This window comes from Carlito syrichta, unplaced genomic scaffold, assembly GCF_000164805.1.
Source record: "Carlito syrichta isolate Samal-C Ts95f unplaced genomic scaffold, Tarsius_syrichta-2.0.1 Scaffold221453, whole genome shotgun sequence".
Classification (NCBI taxonomy): domain Eukaryota; kingdom Metazoa; phylum Chordata; class Mammalia; order Primates; family Tarsiidae; genus Carlito; species Carlito syrichta.
Window position 1 is genome coordinate 156,224 of NW_007165549.1, and position 22,246 is coordinate 178,469.

Sequence of the window (22,246 nt, forward strand, 5' to 3'; positions counted from 1 at the left end):
GAACCAAAAATCCATGGACAAGACTGATAACAAACTAGCTCATAAGACAGACCTCACGAAACCCAAAACACAAGTGGGTGGAGATAGACCGTCAACAGTCAGAAGACTCACACAGTACTAATGATGGTGCAGGAAAGGGGGGAGCAATGGACCTCTGATGGACCTGACAGCAAGAGAATCCAAAAGAGCCAACAGAAATTCACTGGAGACAACAGCAGCTACAACGGGAAGAGATTTTGCCTACTCCAATTATGGATGATGCCAGGGGCTCTAGGCAAAGGACTGGAGGGGCCAAAGGAATCTGGTGGATTTTCAGGGTGAAGTTTCACACTGAATAGAAACTACAGGGAGTGAAATAGAAACTGAGAAGGACAAGGATCACAGGGATTAAGATGGGAGGCGATCCAGAAAAAATTCTGGGGAAGGGAATAGAGTCACAGAATTTCAGAAGCCCAGCCACTCTATTTTTTTTTTAACACTACACAAAAACAACAGAGTTCTGTGAAGTTAGAAAAGTTATCTGAACCACACCTTTTACTAAAAGTTCAGAAAAAATAACTTCATATAAAAATAAGCCGGGCTCAGTGGCTCAGCCTGTAGTCCCGTGCCTTTGGGAGGCAGAGGTGAGTGGATTGCCTGAGCCCGCAGGTTCGAGACCCACCTGGGCAACTTGGTGAGACCTTATCTCTACAATAAATCAAAAATCAGCCGGGCGTGGTAGTACGTGCCTGTAGTTCCGGCTGCTTGGAAGGCTGAGGCGGAAGGATTGCCAGAGCCCAGCAGGTCGAGGCTGCGGTGGCCGGGAGCGGCCACTGTACTCCAGTCTGGGAGACAGAGTGAGACTCCAACTCAAAAAAAAAAAAAAAGTAGTAGAAAAGGATCAAAATTAAATCCATCAGAGTTTGTATAAGAAAAATAATATTGCAAAGGCAATCAAAGCACACCAGAAAAACATCCAAAACAGATTAAGACAGACGTAGTTTTCACAAAAGACATTAAGAAAATTACATGACATTGAAGAGTATAAATCAGAACTAGAAAAACTCAGAAATAAGGTGACAAACTATAAAGAACACAAGAAAAAATAAACACCACAAAATCTTTTTCTCAAGGTGAAAAAGGGGATTTTTTTAATTTGGGGGAGGGAGACAAAGTCTTATTCTGTCACCCAGGCTGGAGTGTCGTGGTGCAATCATAATTTATTACAGCCTCAACTTCCTGGGCTAAAGAGATCCTCCTGCCTCAACTTCCAGGAGTAGCCAGGGCTACAGGCACGTATCACTATGCCTGGCTAATTTTTTCTTTATAAACTTTTTATAGAAACAGGGTCTCACTGTGTTGCCTGGCTGGTCTTGAACTCCTGGCCTCAAGCAATCCTCCCACCTTAGTCTCCAAAAGGGCTGGGATTACAGGTGTGAGCCACCATGCCTGACTGAAAGGGAACATTTTCAAAATAAGAGAGAAACAAAGAAAGGGAAAGAATTCATTCAATGAATTTAACTGGAGATTAAATGTAGCAAAAAATTTGGGATTTTTTAAAAAAACAAAAGTCGAAGACTGAAACTAGAGAAACTAGAAAATTTGAATGGCCCTCATTTTTTGTGGTAAAAAAAACAAGAGATTTACCCCTAACAAATGTTTAAGTTACAGTACAGTGCTATTAACTATAAACACAATGTTGTACAGTAGATCTCTAGAACTTTTTCATCTTACTTAACTGAAACTCTATACCCCTTGAATAGCAACTCCCCATTTCTCTCTTCTCCCAGGCCCTGGCAACCACCATTCTCCCTTCCACTTCTACAAGTTTGACTACTTTTGATACCTCATACACAAGGAGCCATGTACTATTTGTCCTTCTGTGATTGGTTTAGCTCTCTGAGCATCAAGTCAGGAGTCATCCATATTGTACTTTAGGATAGGATTTCCTTATTTTTATGGCTGAATAATATTCTGCTGCATATCTATGTATACCACATTTTCTTTATCCATTCAACTGTCAAAGGTCACCTAGGTTGTTTCCACCTCTTGGCAATTGTGCCTGAATATTGTGAATGGTGCTGCAATGGATATGGCACTGCAAATATCTCTTCAAGATTTTGACTTCAATTTTTTCTGGATAAATACCCAGAAGTGAGATTTTTGGATTGTATTATAGTTCTATTTTTAATTTTTTGAGAAACCACCATATTGTTTTCCATAGTGGTTCTACCAATTGACATTCCCATCAACAGTGTACAAGGTTCCAATTTCTCCACATTCTTTCTAACCACTGTTACTTTCTGGGACTTTATATATATATATAAAAACAGGGTCTCACTGTGTTGCCTGTCACTATATATATATATATATATATATAGTGGCCATCCAGGTATGAGGTGTGATTTTGATTTGCATTTGTGATTTTGATTTTGATTTGCATTTCCTTGACAATTAGTGATGTTGAGTATGTTTTTATATACCTGTTGGCCATTTGTATTTTTTCTTTGGAGAAAGATCTATTCAAGTCCTTTTCCTATTTTCAAATTGGGTTTTTTTTTTTTATTACTGAGTTTTAGGAGTTCCTTATACATTTTGGATTTCAATCCCTTATTGGATATATGGCTTGAAAATATCTTCTCTCATTCCATAGGCTGTCTTTTCTCTCTGGTGATTATTTCCTTTGCTGTGCAGAAGTCTTTTAGTCTGATGTAGTCCCACTTGTCTATTTTTGCTTTTGTGGACTATGTTTTAGATGCCATATCCAGGAAATCATATTGGCAGAACCCATGTTATGATGCTTTTCCCCTATAATTTCTACTAGAGGCTTTATAGTTTCAAGTCTTGTGTTGAGGCCTTTATTCCATTTTTAGTTGATTTTTGTGTATGGTGTAAGATAAAGGTTCAATTTCATTATTTTGCATGTGGATAGCCAGTCTTTGGATACCCAATATCATTTATTGAAGAGACCATCTTTTCCCTATTGTGCTGTGTTAGTACCCTGTTTATTATTTGACTATAAATACATGAATTTATTTCTAGGCTTTTCATTCTGTTCCATTGGTCTTCTGTCTTTATTTCAGTACAATTCTGTTTTAATTATTTTAGCTTAGTAGTATGTTTTGAAGACAAGTACAAGGCTTCCAGCTTTGAGGTCCTTTGTAATTCCTTACAAATTTTAGAATTATTTTTCTATTCTTGTAAAAAGATGCCATTGAGATTTTGCTGGTATGGACATTTTAAGTCACTTATTAAGTCCTCCAATCCATAAACATGGGATGTCTTTCTACAGAATAGTCCTTTATTTTTAAAGAAATAGTATCTATAATTTAAATAATTCCTACAAAAAAATTTCCAGGCTAGGATGAATCATCAGTAAATTCTTCTAAACATTTACCTAAGAAGTAACAACAACCTAATACAACTCTCAAAGAGGAGAAAAAGAGGTTATACTCCCCAATTTGTGTTGAAGCCAGTGTAACCTTGACATAAAACCTGACAAGAACATTCCCAGGAAGAATAATTAAAGAACAATTTATCTCAGGAACATACATGTAAAAATTCTAAACAAAATGTTAGCAAATTGAACATAAATATTTTACATATAATCACAAGTGGGATTTATTCCAGAAATATATGAATATTAATCAATGTAATTCATCCATTAAAAGTAAAAGGAGGAAATTGATACAATTATCTCTATAGGCTTGGAAAAAGCAATTGATAAATGTCAACACCCATTCAGGATAAAAATTCTCAGGAAACTAGGAACAGAGGGGAAATGCCTCAACTTGATACAGATCATCTACAAATCTTTCACCAAAATCATACTTAATAGTAAATTACTGAAAGCTTAATTCCTGAAATTGATTATGAGATAAAGATGATTGTTATTACCATTTTATCCAGCATTTTACTAGCTAGCATCACATGGCAAGAATTAAAAAGACACCTTAGTCTGCTTGGGCTGCTATAACAAAATACCATAGGTTGTGTGTCTTAAACAACAGAAGTGTATTTCCCATGGTTCTAGAAGCTGAGAAGCCCATAATCAAGGGACTGGCCAATTCAGTTCCTGGTGAAAGCTCTCTTTGCAGCTTGTAGACAGCCTCCTTCTCTCTGTGTCCTCAAACAGTGGAAAGCCAGTGATCTCTGGTGTCTCTTCCTCATCCTATAATAGCATCAGCCCTGTGACCTCATTTAACCTTGATCACATCCTCATAGGCTCTTTCTCTAAATCTAGTCACACTGTAGAAATAAGTGCTTCAACATATGAATGGAAGGAGGTCACAATTCAGTCCACAGCAGAAGGTTTGAGAATAAAGAAGAATAAAATGACGTTGTACATTTTTGTAGATAATGTGATTATATTCAAATATAATTTAAAAATCTACAGATTAACTATTGACATTTATAAATGAATTTAAGAAATTTGTTGTATACAACGTCAACATACAAACATCAAGTGTAGTTCTATACACCAGCAGCAATAGAAAATGATATTTAAAAGGTATATTATTTACAACTGCATGAAAAACATTATTGTCTAGTACAAAACATCACCAAGGCAAAATTTGTGAAAAAAATTAATATATTTATGAGTTACAAGATAATATTCAAAAAATATTTATCTATTTATGACATCAAAAGATCTCTTAAATTGTATTCTCAATCAAAATTCCAGCAATTTGACAAGGTGATTCTAAAATTTCATGAAAATTCGTCCATTCACCAGGGCAAAAATACCCCAGCAACTTTGAAGTAGAAGGACTTTCATTACCAGATATCAAAACAGCTTCCAAAGTGAGAGACTGCCAGAAGCAGAGAGGAACAAACACAGTTCCATACTCAGCTGACTCTCCTTAGCTCCATTAGGGCAGAGAAAGTGCTAGTTCTCTGCCAACCCAGGATTAGGCCCTGTGGCTGCAGCAAAAAGAATCCCAGGAGAAAACTTAGGACGAAAAATGGAGATTTCAGACTGAAATTAATAAAAACCCTCAGAAAGGAAAAAAGGAAAAAGAAACCAGAAAAACCAATGGACTAATTAATTAAACTCTGGAGTGACAAGGAGATCCAGAGTTTCCTAAAAGAATGGAAGTTTCTTGACTTTGAAGAGTTCAGGAAGAAGAATCACACATGAGTTAAGACAACTGGCCAAAGACTCAAGCAGAGGGACATAAAGAAGAAAACTAGCAAGACTATCTCCAGATAATGAGTTTATAGAATTCACATTGGACAACTCATGAGGCCATACAAATGCCCTGTCCTTCTAAAGAGGCCTTACATGGAATTTTGGGATACAGCTGGAAGGACAAGGTCTTTTCAGGTCCTCTCTGTGCAGATGTGGTCATCTTTCCTGAGTATCAGCCGCAGGTATGTGCCATTATCATTCACAAGTCTATGTCATCGCTGTTGAGGGGCTGCTGCTGGCTCCCCGATCCAGGTACCCAAATAGAAGCCCTAGAACATGAGCCCTCCACTGTCAGTTCCATGCCTGTTTCCTCCTTCTTCTCAGCATTCCCCAGGCCCTAGCAGCAGTGGGCAACCTCTTCTGATTCTGATTCAGACCCTGAACTTAGAGACAATCAGAACCTGGATCCCAATTCTGTTGGAAAGCAAGGGAACAGCACAATCTATACAATGGTGCATGACTCTTTCCTCTCCTAGTCCAATATAATGACAATAAAATGTAAAATAAATGAATGACCATGTCCTTAAAAAATGACTTATTCTAAAACTACATTGACACAGTGTGATATGGGCTCACAGGTATACAAGTAGACCAGTGAAACATAAGAGAAAGTCCAGAAACATACCTACATATACATGGTAAAGTGATTAACGTTATAGATGACAGTGAATTATAATAAGAAAAGGATTACTGATTTTTTTCAATAAATGATACTAAGTCAACTGAATATTCATGTGGATAAAATAAAACATGACCCCTTACCTAACACTGTACATAATAAGTGCCTTCTAAATGGGAAAGGCACAACAATATACCTTTTAAAACAAACAAACAACAGAAGAATATCTTCAGGACCTGGAGTAGGCAAAGATTTCTTAAACAGAACACAAAAATGCTAACTATAAAGAAAAGGAAAATGGTAAATTATACTACATTAAAATTAAGAATGTCTCATCAAAAGACACCACTAATAGGGTGAAAAATTCATTATAGAGTGGATTCTATATAGTTATCCGATATAAGGCTCACATCCAGAAATCAACATATCAATAAGAGAAAGCAGACAACTCAATAAGAAAAAAATTGGTAAAATTCTTATCCAAACTTTCATAAAAGAGGCTATTCCAAATGGCCAATAAACATGAAAAAGTGTTCAATTTCATTAGTTAATGGAGAAATACAGATTAAAACCTCAATGAAATACCACTTATGTACACCAAAATGGCTATGATTTAAAAGACAGACAATACCAAGTGTTGGCAAGAATGTAAAACAGCTGGAACTCTCATGGATCTCTAGTTTGTATATAATTTGGTACAACCACTTCGGAAAACTGGTACTATATAGTTAAAACTAAACTTGGACAAACCTGTAACCCAGCATTTCTACTCTAAGATATTTACCAACAGAAAATGTATATTCATATTGTCATCAGAAGACATGCAAAAATTTCATAGCAGTGTTATTAGCAATAGCCAATAATTGGATGCAACTTATATCCATCAACAAAAGAATGGATAAATAAATGTGTTTTTCATACAATGGAGTTCTACACAGCAACAAAAATGAGCTATTGCTGGACACAAAAAATAGGATACCTATTCTATAATTCCATTCGAGCAAAATAGATAAAACTAGCAGACAAGAGTAATCTATAGTGGTAGAAGTTTCAACAGTGGTTACCTTTGGTACCATTCATTCATTCATTATCTATTTTTATAACATTAGGATCATATATAAGTTTTCATTCTGCTTATTTTCAATTCACATTTTATTTTGAGCATTTCCCATATCATTAAATATTCCTTGAAAGCATAATTTTAAGGGCTATTTAACATTTCACCATAGTTTAGTCATCACATTTCTAGGCTATTTAACATTTCACCATAGTTTAGTCATCATATTACTAGACTTAGTATCTTTAGAGGATAACTTAACACTACAAAAACATAAGTTATAATTGATATTACAAGAATTCTAACCATAATCACAAGTAAGCTACTGTTGGTTACCTTCTTGTATATGGTCTTAAGTGCTGGATTTAAAGATTCCTTGCTTATGTTTAGTCTGAAATTCCACGACTGTCTAATAGGTGTAGGTAAAGACATTATTTCTCCTCTTTCTTCAAACCAACACCTTCCCTATCAAAAATATTTAAGAAATAAAATAATTAAATAATCCACTTTTAAAAGATGCATACTATTGGTAAGTGGTTTAATTTGTCAGCTGGCGCACATACCTCCTCTAGTTTAAGCAGGCGATTTTCCATTTTGTTGCAGGTCTTTTTATATATTTCTGGCTTTCTCTGAATATAGAATCCTTCATCTTCTAAGAGGCGTGGCATCATACCTTTTGGCAGTTTACGCTGGTTGACCACTTAGTAACAACAAAACTTAGTTATTATTTTAAAGTCTAAAATATTGAATGGGTATTGACCAAATAAGAAGCACAAAGGCGCTATCATTATACACTATCACTGAAGTCCAGCAGAAAGCCTAAATATATACATATATGTATATGTACATATATTATATATATATATATATATATATATATATATATATGATGATTGAGTTCTCTCAACTCGAAGAAGGAAAAAAATATAGAAAACTTACTATAACTTTGGATCAGTGCTTTTTACTTATCTAGCACATAAAGAAGCTATTATTATCCTTTAATGTGATTAATCAATGCCTTGAATATTTTACTGGAAAAGAACATTACCTGGAGAACTACTTGGCACAAAAATAATTGCCTGCTGTTTTTCCATTCGTTCCAGATCATCTTCATATTCAGCAGCTTTTACTTCAAGTAAATCTGTAAACATGACTTCTTCCACAAAATCTTCGTCTTGGCTCTCAGTAACATTTTGCAAATTATAGCCAAGGGAAAAGAGTCTGGAGTCGCTATCATTTACTGATGACTGCTGAATACCAAAAAAGAAAAGCAAATCTGTATGTTTGTCTCCAATGATTAATAAACAGATAAATGAAATGTACTGGAACCCTACTGTGAACTATGTTTCTGATGCATGCCACCCAGTTCAAGTTCTACCTGAAACTGTTTTACAATGAAATTTCACTGAACACAGAAGGCTTAGCATTATATCATATAATTTTTCTGTAGCCCATCTTTGCAATTCTCCAATGAAAGACTGCTGAAGTTGAACTGTAATTAAGTCCTTTCTCCCCTGTGGAAAATGTTCTGAGATACTGGACTACATTTCAACTACTGAGAATTCACAGTGTAGGACAAGGTACAGAGATATCAGACAATGTGCTCCTAAATCCCATTTTTTTTCATCATTCAGAAAGCAGTACTACCTAAAGTGCTATAAAGTAGGCATGCAATTTTCTAGAAAATATTTAAGAAAAAGAAAAAACAAGACAACACAGATGTCTAGAATTACAGTGAAATTCTAAAATGTGACATATACATAGATAAAACAATTTGAATATAGGTATGAAAACAGACATATTACTAAATATTATATGATTATGAATATATCATAATCAGAAATTTAATGAGTCTATTAAATATAAAATAAGATAAAATCATCAATTTATTTCAGATGACTTGTCTAACTTGAAATCTGTGTTTATCAAATGAGAGTGTGTGTGAGTCATGCAAATAAAACCCCTCAATTATCAAAAATATACACTTAGTGTAAATAATAAGATAAAAAGAATTAGTCTCAGAATTCCTTTGAATAGAGAATCCTACATGGCCTTGATCAACTCTGACAAAATGTTAAAAGTAATGTGGTTAAGCATTAACTAGGTTCGTACCAAGTCATAATAACATCATACCCTCTGTCCTATCATGGTCATGATCTCAAGAAAAGATTTTATATCCAGAAATCTCTGTGGTTTATTTTTCAGAATTCAAACAAGGCATGACACCGACATCTAGAAGCAATATTTGGGCATCTCCAATAGGGAATTTCTTTGAAGAGTCCAATCACAGACTGAAAAGGGCTCTTGGCTCCAGCTGGAGTTTCCATTAACAAGTTTCCTTTACAGCACCCCCTGGCGTGGGCCAGGTCTTTCACCTGTCTTCAGAGCTAAGGTCTGCCCTGGTGGCTGAGGATGTCAGGCTCCCATCCTGAACCCGAGCCTCTGATTTAAGACCATATAGGTCTCTTTTGTGAGCCCTACCCAATCTATGTTTTTTAGCTGAGACAAGCTGTGAATGCAATCAATAGAAGCCCTTTCTGCCCAACTACTCCTCACTTAGGCTAAGTCCAGCTGCTATCTCAGATCACCTTTTTGGTTTCCACTATGCAGCTCACAGTAGAGCAGTGTCTGTGCTGAAGGCTGTTGTGTGACAGGGAGTATGAGGTCAGAAGATGTAAAAGTCTGGATGAATACAAGTGAGTATTGTGTGGTAAAAAAGCGATATCACCCCATCTCACAGGAACGTGCCTTGTTAACTGTGGTATGACAAGCAGAACTATTTGAAAGTATCCTCAGACTCCACTCTGAATTGCCCAGATGAGATATCTGGGGCCAGGGCTCCCTTTTCTCCCAGCAGAAAGGGTTCACAATCAAACTCAGCCTCTCACAAAAATAATGGCCTTCTTCTCTCTGTGATCGTGACAGTGGCCACCAGGTGCAAGGGCAGATGCTGTTCCAGACAGCGCTTCTAAATAGCTCTCATCTAAACCTGGTCTTCTTCATGCTCACGTGGCCCACGTGTCCACCCTCAGCTCCCACTGACTTAACTTCATTTATTCTCGTCCCTGAGAAGGAAAAGTAGCCAACACCATGGTGCCTGGCCCTGGTGAGCTCTGCCGGGTGGGAGTATCAGAGACAGGGACTTCTCTTTCTTTCTTTCTTTCTTTTTTTCCTGAAAAGCTTATTCCTTAACCCATATCATGGGATGCTGGAAGGTTGAGTGACTTGCTTACACCTTCTAATGGCTTCCTATCTCACTCAAAATAAAAACTAGAGTCCTTATGGGGTCTTCAGGCATGGGCACGTTTGATACCCATTTGTTCAATTTTATTCAAATATTCACCGAGTACCTGATATGTTCCAAGAAGAAATATGTGTTAAATGGTGATAAATGGTATGAAGAAAAATCAAGCAGGGTAAGGGGACAGAGAAAGTTAGGCTGAGTGGGTTGGAGGGGTACTACTTTAGATAGGGTTGTCAGGTACAGAATCTTTAATAATACGTCATTTGACCAGAGTCCCCAAATAGTGAGAGATAGAGCAAGAGGAGAAGGGAAGATCTTTCTAGGCAGATACCTAGATGCAAAGATGCTGAGGCAGGAACAGCATTCTGTGAGTGAAGAGGAAGGAAGCCAACATGGCTGGCGCTAGGTTAGAGAGGGGGAAAGCAGTAAGAAATGAAGTCAGAGAGGTACTAAGGAGGCCAGGTCATAGAAGGCCCTTGTAAGGACTTTAGTTTTTAAGCGAGATAGGAAACCATTCGAAGATGTAAGTAAAAGAATGGTCTTAGATTTTTTTGAGGGGGAGGGGTCTCACTCTTTCACCCAGGCCGGAATACAGTAACATGATCACAGCTCACCGTGATCAGCCTCAACCTCCTGGTCTCAGGCAATTCTTCCCCCTCAGCCTCTCAAGTAGCTAGGGCTACTGGTGCATGCCATCACACCTGGCTAATTTTTTTATTTGTTCTATAGCGACAAGGTCTCTTTAGGCTGTCCAGGCTGGTCTCAAACTACTGGGCTCAAGCTATCCTCCTGCCTGGGCCTCCCAAAGTGCTGGGATTACCATGCCCATCCTGCCTTAGATTTTAATAGGATCACTCTGATGACTGTATAATATGGAAAACAGACCATAAGGGGAATAATGAGTACAGACACAGAGAAAGACCATGGCAAATATCCAGATGAGAAGTTATGGTGAAGTTCCAGTGAAAGTAGCAAAAAATGGATCAGATATTGGAATACTTTGAAGGCAGAACCAACAGGATTTGTAATGAATTGGATACCAGACCTGTAAGTAAAACGGAATCCAAGGATGACACCGAGGTTTAGCAGAGCAACGAGAAAAATAAAATTGCCACTTAAACTACTGTGATTCTGTTGACATAAAACTCTGTGTGTGCATGTATGAACATGAGTAGAGGGAAAGGTATGAAAAAACGGTAGTAGTGATTATCTCAGGGCAGTGAGATTTCAGGTGATTTTTATGTTCTTCTTCATGGTTTTCTGCATTAAGTTTTTTTTTTTTGAGTTGGAGTCTCACTCTGTCGCCCAGACTGGAGTGCAGTGGCCGCTCCCGGCCACTGCAGCCTCGACCTGCTGGGCTCCGGTGATCCTTCCGCCTCAGCCTTCCGAGTAGCTGGAACTACAGGCATGCACTACCACGCCCGGCTAATTTTTGACTTATTGTAGAGATGAGGTCTAGCCAAGTTGTACAGGCGGGTCTCAAACCCCCGGGCTCAGGCAATCCACTCACCTCATGCCTTAAGTTTTTATGTGTATACTTTATTTATTCAAAATGTTAAAAGACAGATAATTTTAATTGTGAAAGAAACAGCAATCACAAAAAAGGAAGGAAAGGACTGGAGCCGAATGCAAAGAAAGGGGAAGGGACGGGAAGGGAAGTGGAAGGCAGAGAGGGTTCCAGAGGGGTTTGCAAGCGGGGCCCGAGCGATCTGGAAGTGACTGAGAAGTAGCAGAAGACATTAGAGGGGCCCATTGGGAGTAGGAGGTATTGGGTGGCGGGGGGCTCAAGAAAACTGTGGGAGACCCAGAGGTACAGAGGAACCGGAAAAGCATACAGGCGCAGGAGCAGATGGGGAGACCCCACAGCTGACACGTCAGGGATGGGCAAGGCTAGGGTGACTAACCCATAGGAAGGGAAGGGCCGTCACAGAGCCATGGGGAGACCGAGTAGCTTGAGGGGGACTGGAAAAGGCTGATGGGACTGGACTCGGAGGGATCAAGATGAGGGACCTATGAGGGGTCAGAGAAGTTATGACGAACAACATGGGGCACTTGGAGAGAAGGTCAGGGACAATAAAGATAGAAAAAACACAAGCCTTTGAGCTGACAGCCTGCACCTCCCAGCTCTACTAATGCTTAACCCTCTGTGCCTGTTTCCTCACCTAGAAAGTAAAGATAATCATAAGGCCCGATTCACAGAGTCATGATGAGGATGAGTTATACAATCCACTTAAAAAAACTGGTATATCACTGGGCATCCAGTAAGCACTCAATGAATATTAGGTACTATTATTTTGAACAGTCTCAGTTCAAGAGAAGAGGAAGGCGCAATAATACAAATTGCATCTCCTGCCCAAGAATTTCATTCTGTGCCTGTAATAAAGAAATCTTTTTCCTGAGAGGGAGGAGGTGGGAAGGAGGGGAACAAATCCAACCTGCTCTGAAGACTGGTCCAAGGCGGAGCCTTCTTCACCACTCAGAATGAAAAATGAAAGACCCTCATCCAACAAGACTTCAGCCTGTGGGGTAGGCAATGATAAACTAGTAGTTAGTGTTGAAACGAATGCTTTTTCTTCTTGTAAGGAAAGGAAACACCTTTCTGCGGTATAGTAAACAGCAATTGACATTGTAATAAAGGACAAGAAACAAGCAGCAAGGCGGACATCAAGTTATTTTTAGCCTTGAGTCTGTTTGGCTCAGAAGTTTGTATTTATTCATTTATTTTAATGTTTTGATAACTGTCATAAACCCAGAATAAAGTGGAGCCAGAATCTCCATCATCCCAAACGACCTCCTCACTCTAGTCTGAGCACTACCTCACACTTTGACCAAAAAGACGGTTCCGGTCAAACCTTTTCTCTCCCTGTTTTTGGGTGCTCTCAAGCAACCTCTATGCTCACACACACAAGTGCCACCTCACCCCACAATCTGTTGTGGAGTTAGAGGTAACTGAAAGTCTTAAGAATGGTATAATCTTAGTCATAAACTTGCTGATAAAGAAGCTCTCGTTTTTCAATTCAGGAATGTGCTGAATCTTTGAAATGGAAGTCACATCACGTCTTTCTCACGCATACATGTTAAAATGAACTGTTTTAAGGAAGGGTTGGGAAAGGAATCTACTCTGTAATAAGAAGTAAAACTCATAGTTTCTAGGAATTGAAGAATTAAAAATAAGTAAAATGCAAAAGCTCATCTTATATACTGTTTGTAGCTACCATTTAGCTGTCACATTAACTTTAAAATGGATTCACATTGCAATAACACTGCACCTATATACACTGTCGGTGAAGACTTTCACTTCACATTGTCTTGTTCATCTCAAAATCACCTGCTAAAATCCTTTACTTCCTGAGCAGGTATCTCTGTCTAGTAGTTGGTATAGAGACTCTTCCAAGACAATTTATCTTCTTCATCTTTTCTTGATACTCAGTGGATTAACCTGGACAAACTTTTTGACCATTCATAGTTTTTACTATTCATGGATAAATTATATCCAATTCAGGCATGTTTTTATCTACATATTGAATGAATAACATGCACATATCATTTTTAAAGTCTGCTTTTACTTTTAAATTTAATTAAAACAATTTTTATTAAGTACCTGAAGGAGCACTATGGAAGAGACAAAAATAAGTTAAAACAAACCTTGTATTTTGAAGTTTGCAAAATTAAATTCTCTAGGTGCATTTGGCAGAAACTACTAGTTGTTATGATCTTTTCTCCCATCTCTAATAATAGAACCTACTTTTAGTTGGATACCTAGACACTTCCAGACATTTGTTTAGTGGAAATGAAGTATGCAGGTCTGTAGGTCTTGTCCTGTAAAAGATTAACCTGCAATCCTTTGGCTCTATCTTCCCTTTAGCCAGCAAATAGAAGGACTGGACGTTTTACTTTGAATCTTTTCATTACAGCTACTTAGCCTATACTCTAAATAATACAGTTATTCAAAAATTTGAGTTCTTTTGTCATTTAAGTTCCAAACATGTGATCACATATTGAATTTTCAAATATTGATTACACATTGGATATCTGTAAGTTGGGGATCAACTATAGCATTGTTAAAGTAATTGTTTAATTGTTAATTGGGAAGTCATTTGACAGAGGCAGCTCTAGGACCCTGAGTTCCTATATAAGCAAACTGAAACCAAACTCATGAATAGTCATATCCAAGGAAAATGAAACAAGTTTTACCAATCAGAAACTACCAACTAATAGCGAACTAAAAATGTTAACGCAGCTGGGCTGGGTGACTCAGCCTGTAATCCCAAGTCTTTGGGAGGCTGAGGTGAGTGGATTGCCTGAGCCCGCAGGTTCGAGACCTGCCTGGGCAGCGAGACCTCATCTCTACAATAAATCAAAAAATCAGCCGGGCGTGGTAGCGCATGCCTGTAATTCCGGCTACTTGGAAGGCTGAGGCAGAAGGATCGCCGGAGCCCAGCAGGTCGAGGGTGCGGTGACCGGGAGCAGCCACTGCACTCCAGTCTGGGCGACAGAGTGAGACTCCAACTCAAAAAAAAAAAAAATTTTAACGCTATTGATCCACTTTAGTCAATCAAATATTTTTGTTTGTTTGTTTTTTTGCCTTGCTTTGGCATATTGCTTATAAAAGTTTTCCCTTCGTGTCACTATGATGGAACTCTGACCCCCTGCAGTCTATTGCCACCCAATTCATAAATTGCTGTCTGCTCAAACAAATCCTTTAAAATGTTAATGCACTTGAGGTTATCTTTTAACACTATTTTACTCTCTCTTTTTTAGGGTTAAAAAGTAATGCCAATTAACAATAGAGAGTGATGCAAATGGGCATGAGGGATCTTTTTTGGAGTGATGGAAATTGGATTGTGGTGCTGATTTCCTAATTCTGTTAGTTAACTAAGAATCACTGAATTATATCCTTAAAATGGGTGAATTTTTGCTGTGCAAAGTATACCTCCATAAAACTGCTTTTAAAAGTACAAAGACAGTCATTCACCTTAGACCACTGATATATCTTAGTATCAATGAGCAGCTGAGTTGAAGATTTTTCGCCTTGATTAATCTGAAACACAACATAAATAAATCTTTACAGAAGTAGACATAATTGTGCTGTAAGTCTTTTATCTAAATTTGATAAAAATCAATATTTCTCCAAGTTTTTATTTTAAAAAGTGTAACATGTTTATATGTGTATATATATTTTATACACACACACATATATATAACATATATTACTGAAATGTCACATATAATTACTATGACCAAATTACAACTTTTCTTGGATTTAGGTTTGACATTATAAGGATGTTATGACACAAAAGGAAAAAAACTAGGAATCTTTTTAGAATTAAGGAGCTATATTAAGACAATTTTAGCATTTTTTGACAAAAAACAGTTTATTGTGCTAGATGTCTCATTTAAACAGTAAATTTGAAAACAGGAAATTTTAAAAAGCATTACCTTAGTATTTTTAAACTTTTTTCTTACTTTGCCTCTCAATGTCTCTGTTATTTTTGGATCTTCTCCTGTGTCTAAATCTATCAGAAAACCAACATAATATGGAGTTCACGACACTTTCTTATAATTTAACAGCAATAGCAGCAAAAGTATGAAATACCTTAACTGCATGAACTTCTAAGCCTTATAACAATTATGAAGACTAGGTCATTGTCCCATGAAAGCTTAGAATCTAAGAATGGATGTCCCTTCCCCCTTCTCCATCTGGAATAAATACATCTTCATCTCTGATCAGGACTGACTTTTTGTGTGTGTGATGACTTTTCTTTCTTTGGCAAAAAAAAAAAAAAAGATAAATTCAGCTCAGATAAGCAAATCTTCATCTTTTTTCTTTTAAAAAAAATCCATATTCCATATAAACATGTCTGTGAGATATACAAATAACACATGCAGGCTATTTCACTGTGATTTAACTGGCAAGAAAGGATTCTGAAGAGAGATAAGTCTCTAGGTACCCATTTTAACTACTTATTTTAGTTTTGTAAAATCAGTGTGATAGTTCTATCCCCTACTTCTACCAGATGTTAGCAGAAATGAAACCATTTTGCAGGGTACACAGAAGGTTCCAGCTGTTGTGTGCACTCCAAACTATGTGATGCTTTCTGCTCGTCTACTGGATGATCCACTGGATGGATTGAGAAAGAAAGAGACTGTGCAGTCCTCTCTCTGTACAGTAAAACATGGAGGACCTTACTGGTCATTCTGCCTTGCATTTTGCTTTTGCTTCTCCCTGCCTTTGAGTACTTAAAGTTTACATAGAAGATAGGGGAAATAAAGGGTAAGGATAAAGCTAAATCACTATCAGACATGAGAAGCTTCATTCTTAACCACAGAATTCCTTGGTCTAACTTAAAAATTAGTAGTCGGTTTTGTTTATACTCTAGTCCCACAACTTAGAAAGGCAGATGCACATCATAGGTGCTCAATAAATATTTGTTTGGCGAATGAACCAGGGCCCAACCATTAATTATGTATTTTTCTTCCTGAGATTTGAAGCTTCCTGAAGCAGGTTCTGTATCTATGTATCTTTGTGATCTAACACAGTCTCACATGCTAGTGGATTCTTAGATTCTTAGAGACAGAAAAATTGAGAAAATGGAACTAAGTGTATTTGTATTTACTTTTCTAATATTAACTTAACTTATGCGCATCTTGTATTGTCTAGGAAGTTTAATTTCCATTTAAACTCATTGCTTAAGACACTTAAGATACCAGCTTAAATCTTAGGATACGATTAATCATTTACATCTTTTAAAAATAAAACCAAGTATATCAGAGTTGTGGTATGCTTATTTAGAACCTTTTTGGAGTTGGTTATCTACAGTTTCTTCAACTGCAATGTTACGTGTATCATTTGACATCTGCAAAAAAAAAAAAAGAAGAAGAAAGCATTAACCATCTTGTTTTGCCATTGAACACCTTTTCATATAATCATCAGCCCTTTGAACATTGTCTCCTTTACAATACCAGTGTGCATCCTTTGCCTGTCTTCTTAAATTTCATCTTTTTATCAATTTGTATACATTCTTCATATATGGTGGAGTTTTAAGTTAAGAAATTGCTCTCTGTACGATCAGAAAGGACCTTTTAATGATAAAATCCAGGGGTTAGTTCTTAGTGTTCACGTATTGCCTACTTCATGTATCTTTTAGGAGGGTCAAGTGAAATCAGAAACCATATATGAAAATACTCTGAAAATTCATTGCTGGCAGGGCAAGGTGGCTCATGCCTATAATCCCAGTATTTTGGGAGGCCAAGACAGGACGGATTGCTTGAGCCCAGGAGTTTGAGACTAACCTGGGCAATATAGCAAGATCGTGTCGCTACAAAAAATAAAAAACTATTAGCTGGGTGTGGTGGCACACACCTGTAGTCCCAATTACTCAGGAGAAGAGGTGGAAGGATCACCGGAATCCCTGAATCCAGGAGACTGAGACTGTGGTGAGCCGTGATGGTTTTACAGAATTCCATCCTGGGCAACAGAGTGAGACTCTAACTCCAAAAAAAAAAAAAAAAAAAGCTAAACTAGTGTTAGCTATTACCTGATTGATAGCCTGTAGCATCTGACAATATTGAGCACCCTCATTTTCTAAAACTTTTTATATCCTTGCCCTCTACCCTCGCAATCTCTCTAGCCACTTATCCCTTATATCCTTCAATGATCACACTTCTCCCTACAGCCTAAATGTGGGTACATTCCAAGGCTTTCCCAAATCTGTGTCGTCAGCCTTGACTGCTCTCCTAAGTATCAAAACCACATTCCCAGCTACCTCCCGGTAATTCTAACTGAATGTCTTACACAAATTCAGTATGTTACAATGAGCATTTATTTTTCAGTTTTTTTAAACCTCAATATTCTAAAGGTAAACTATTCTAGCAATGTTCAGTCCTTTTTAGGATGATACAGAGTATTCATTTGTTTTTAGTTTTAAGAAATATAATAGCAAAGACACCTGTAATAACCACTGTACATGCTAACCAAATGAATGTTTAATTGGAAAGATCAAACAGATACACAGCAGCTTTCCAATCACGGTAAAAACATGGATTCATGACAAGAACCAAAGCAGGCTATTAACATGATCACAGTAAAAACATTATCACAAAAAGAGCTCAGTCTACATACTTTCTGAAAGAACTTCAAAATCCACCAGTCATTCCTGTACCACTATTAAGGACTACAGAATGTCAACATGACCTAAAGTGCTTCCTTACTTCTTATTCTACCTTCAGTCCCCTCAAGACAGTTAAAAAGACCTAATTCTAATCTTGACCAGGAACAGCAACCGTTGAAGGTATAATGGAACGACAATCCTGGAAAGTGATTAACAGAGGTCTCCCTTTCATTCCCCAAAATCTCACCCACCATTCCCAAGACTCTATACTTTTTCATAACTTCCCATCTTCATCTGGAAGGCAGGGATAAAATATGAATCTTAATTGGAGTTACTCTAAGAGACACATAGATATTGGCCCTAATAGATTTCATTCACTGACTAAAAAAATTAGTTTTAGTGAAACAGGGAACGGCTTGCTGGTTAGTTGAGAGAACACATAAATAAATATTTCAGTAAGAGATTAAATAAACACATACATAAGTTACTCATCTCTAATGCTCCTTATTAAGTGACTGACCAAATAAGAGTACAATTTATTCCTAAATTCTCCTATTGTTTACTTAACATATGAACTGATGATTTATATGGAAGCAAATGTATCACATTTATTAGGGTTACCCTACACTTATAATTGGACTATTTAGAATAATCAAAATCCATATAAACTCTATTAATACCCTAGCTTCTAAGAATGTCTTCTCTTTGAGATCTTTTTTATAATGGTTCTTTCATCCACTTTCTAAATAAATAAGAAACAGCCTTAAGAATGATATATCATGTTACTGAAAGAAAACTAGTGTGCTACTACAGAAGAAATTTTGCTATTTAAAAATTTAAATTTAACTAGAAACAGAACAAAGAAATATACTATCACTCTTAGTATTTAATATGTAGTATTTGATCACCTTTAGTATTTAATATAACCTCGGTTAATGCAATAAGACCTGCAAAAGAAAAGGTATAACAATTAGAAGGGGAAGACAAAATTAACATTGTAGATGACAATTTTAACATATGGAAAACCCAAGAGATGCAATTTTAAAAGTTTACGTATAATGAAAAAGTTAGTAGGTGACAGGACACAAGAGAAAATGTGTAAAAGTCAGTATCTTCCCCATATTCTAAGGTGACAGAAAAAGATCACTTTTTTATTTTTTTGAGTTGAGGGTCTCACTTTGTCACCCAGGCTGGAGTGTAGAGGCATGATCACAGCTCACTGAAGCCTTGACTTCCTGGGCTCAGGTGATCCTTCCCCCTCAGTCCGTCAAGTAGCTGGGACTGCAGGCATGTACCACCACACCTGGCTAATTTTTTGATGTTTGTCAGAGATGGCATCTTGCTATGTTGCCTAGGCTGGTCTCAAACTTCTGGGCTCAAACAATCTTCTTTCCTCCGGCATCCAAAGTTCTGGGATCACAGGCATGAGCCACCACACCCAGCCAAAAAAATATCACTTTCACAGCAAAGATACAAAAAAATTTCAAAATACTTAGCAATTATTTCAATCAAAATATGTAGGAACGCTCCTCTCTCCAAAAGTATAAAAATTTACAGTGAGAAAAAAGGGATATAATTATAAACATAGTCTATGGTGGCAGCGAGATTGACTAAGAGACTATTTAGCAAGACTAAAGATCTGAATTTTAAAATGGAGATGAGAATGAAGAGTGGAGATTCATTTATGAAGCAAAATTCACAGGGTTTTGTGAGCAATCAGATGTGTAGGACAAAGTGAGGAGGGAATCAAGGAGGAGGTTTTTTGGCTTGGTTAACTAACAGGTAGCATCATTTCAAGTACTGTCAAAATAGGGAGGAGTTGAGGTTAGGGATTAATTAGTTCAGTGCAATGCTGCTTATAGATGTTTATAAGACTTGAAAGTGAGAGGTCTGGAGGGTGGTTAAAAATACTAAATAAGAGAATTAGATCTATGTTAGCTAAAGTTTCTGTCTAATCAGTTAAAAAAAAGGCACTTAAGACATTAAACTAAAGACTCCTTAGAAGATTATCCACACTTTTAAGATTATTTCTACTAACATACCAGTATTAGATAAAACAAGAATAGGATGGCAAGAAAAGAGAATGTTGGATTTAATTTAATTTAATTTAACTTAATTTAATGTTCTGAGAACTTCTAAAGTGAACTTCAAATCAATACCTGGCTTATTGATACCTATACCTGCAAATGCTGACTGCCACACTAGGGAAAACATTAGCAGTGACACCTCGTCTAGATAGTAAAATTATAATAAATTATCAAATGAAATGTTATTGCAGAAATTATTAGTTATATTTTTGCAGACCTGCAATCTTCCTAACCTGTTCATTTATCATTCTATATAAGAGATAAGATAAATGATTATAGACAAAATATTGGATAAAATTGCAGATCTAGATGAAAACTGCATGTGCTTTACTGAAATCTCAAGCAGAAATAAGGAAAACCTAACAATGTAGACTTTTGCCTTCTTATAGCAATTTAACTGTCTGTTAGAAAACTGACTTCAACAGTAAAACACAATCTTCTTTTTGAGGATATTGCTAATTCACGATACTTGCAGTTAAAGCTTTTTCTAAAGGATAAAGAAATAGAGAATCAGCGATTTTTTATATCAGATGACCTGAGAGTCATTGTCAAAGCCTGAAAATTAAATCTAGCAGTTCATTTAGCCTTTTCTGATTCATAGCAAATAGAAGCAAATTTAATTTGTACAAATGTTTTCTTTTTGCTTAACATTTAGAAACATCTGGGATCTGCAAATTATCCAGCGGTGCTCTATTACAATGATGACTCCTGAAATAAAATTTCCTAAGACTTAGGTTGTGTGTAAATTTAACATTCAAATAGGAATGTATCACTTGACCTTTGAAAAGCTAAAAAAAATATGGTTGTACAGGAGATCTGTTCCTAGATAGACTTGATATATGAAATTATGCAAAAAAAGTCCAAATTGTAGTTTTGCGAACATTTGTCTCTGTTAATGAAGTCTACGTGGAAACAGATGTGATAAAATATTTTTTAAAATTTACGTTGCTATCACCTACTCCTAGTAAAATAGATTCTACCATAGATTCTTAATTTACATTTGCAATTAATGGAATTAAAGTCAAAGATGAAACCAAAAGCATTAATTTTCTATGATTGAAAAGGTCAAAATTCCTAATATTTCATACTCTTATTCGTAGTCTTTGGGATAAAAGTCAATTTCTGTAATTTCAAGTGAAAACCAATACATCATCAATTTAATAAGAAAAAAAGAACAACTTATTGGGGGCAACACACACACACAGCAATTATCTCATTTTAAATCCTTGTATTTCCAAACTATAGAAAGCATTAAACAAAAATAATTTTGGTCAGTGGAGGCTGACAAGTCCCTATGAGATTTATTTCTCTTTCCACATTCATTTTTTGGCTCTACACATACCCTTTCAGCAGAGGTCATTCATCATGAAGGCTAAGATGCAAGTCCATGCAATTCTCAGCCACATGAGTAGAGTCCAGTTTGCCACACAAGTTTATTTTCTTTTTCTTTTTTTAGACTTTCCCCATTTCCCAGGCTGAAGTACAGTGGTGTGATTATAGCTCATAGCAGCCTCGAACTCCTGGCCTCAATTAACTTTCCCATCTCAGCCTCCTGCATAGCTGAAACTACAGAAGGGCACCACCACAGCTGGCTAATTATTTTTGTAGAGATAGGGGTCTGGCTATGTTGCCCAAGCCGGACTTGATTCTGGACTCAAGCAATTCTACTGTCTTGACCCCCCCAAATGCTGGGATGACAAGCATGAGACACCGTATCTGGTCAACACAAATTTCTAAGTCAATCTGGGTGCACAAGACTAGGCAAGATCCCCTGATGCTTGCTGTAGTTGGGAAAGAATGCTGAGTGCTAGTGATCACACAGAAATGTCCTCTAGAAATCATCACAGATTTCTTTTTGGCACAGTTTTCAACCACCTTGATTACTTCCATCACATGCAATTTGGTTTCAGGAGTGCTTGCAAAATAAAATTACAGAAAAAATCTCTAGTGTATGGAAT

At 36.8% G+C, this 22,246-nt stretch overlaps 1 protein-coding gene across 1 annotated transcript; it reads right to left on the reverse strand.

Annotated features, from left to right (window-relative positions):
* Positions 1-7,874: 7,874 nt before the first annotated feature.
* Positions 7,875-16,287, reverse strand: LOC103253333 (protein CC2D2B homolog). Its single transcript, XM_021709418.1, has 5 exons — positions 16,281-16,287; positions 15,530-15,606; positions 15,076-15,131; positions 12,526-12,631; positions 7,875-8,093 (listed from the first exon to the last, which is right to left on the reverse strand). Exons 1-5 carry the CDS (start codon positions 16,285-16,287, stop codon positions 7,875-7,877), a joined length of 465 nt encoding a protein of 154 aa, XP_021565093.1.
* Between the last annotated feature and the right edge of the window lie 5,959 nt (positions 16,288-22,246).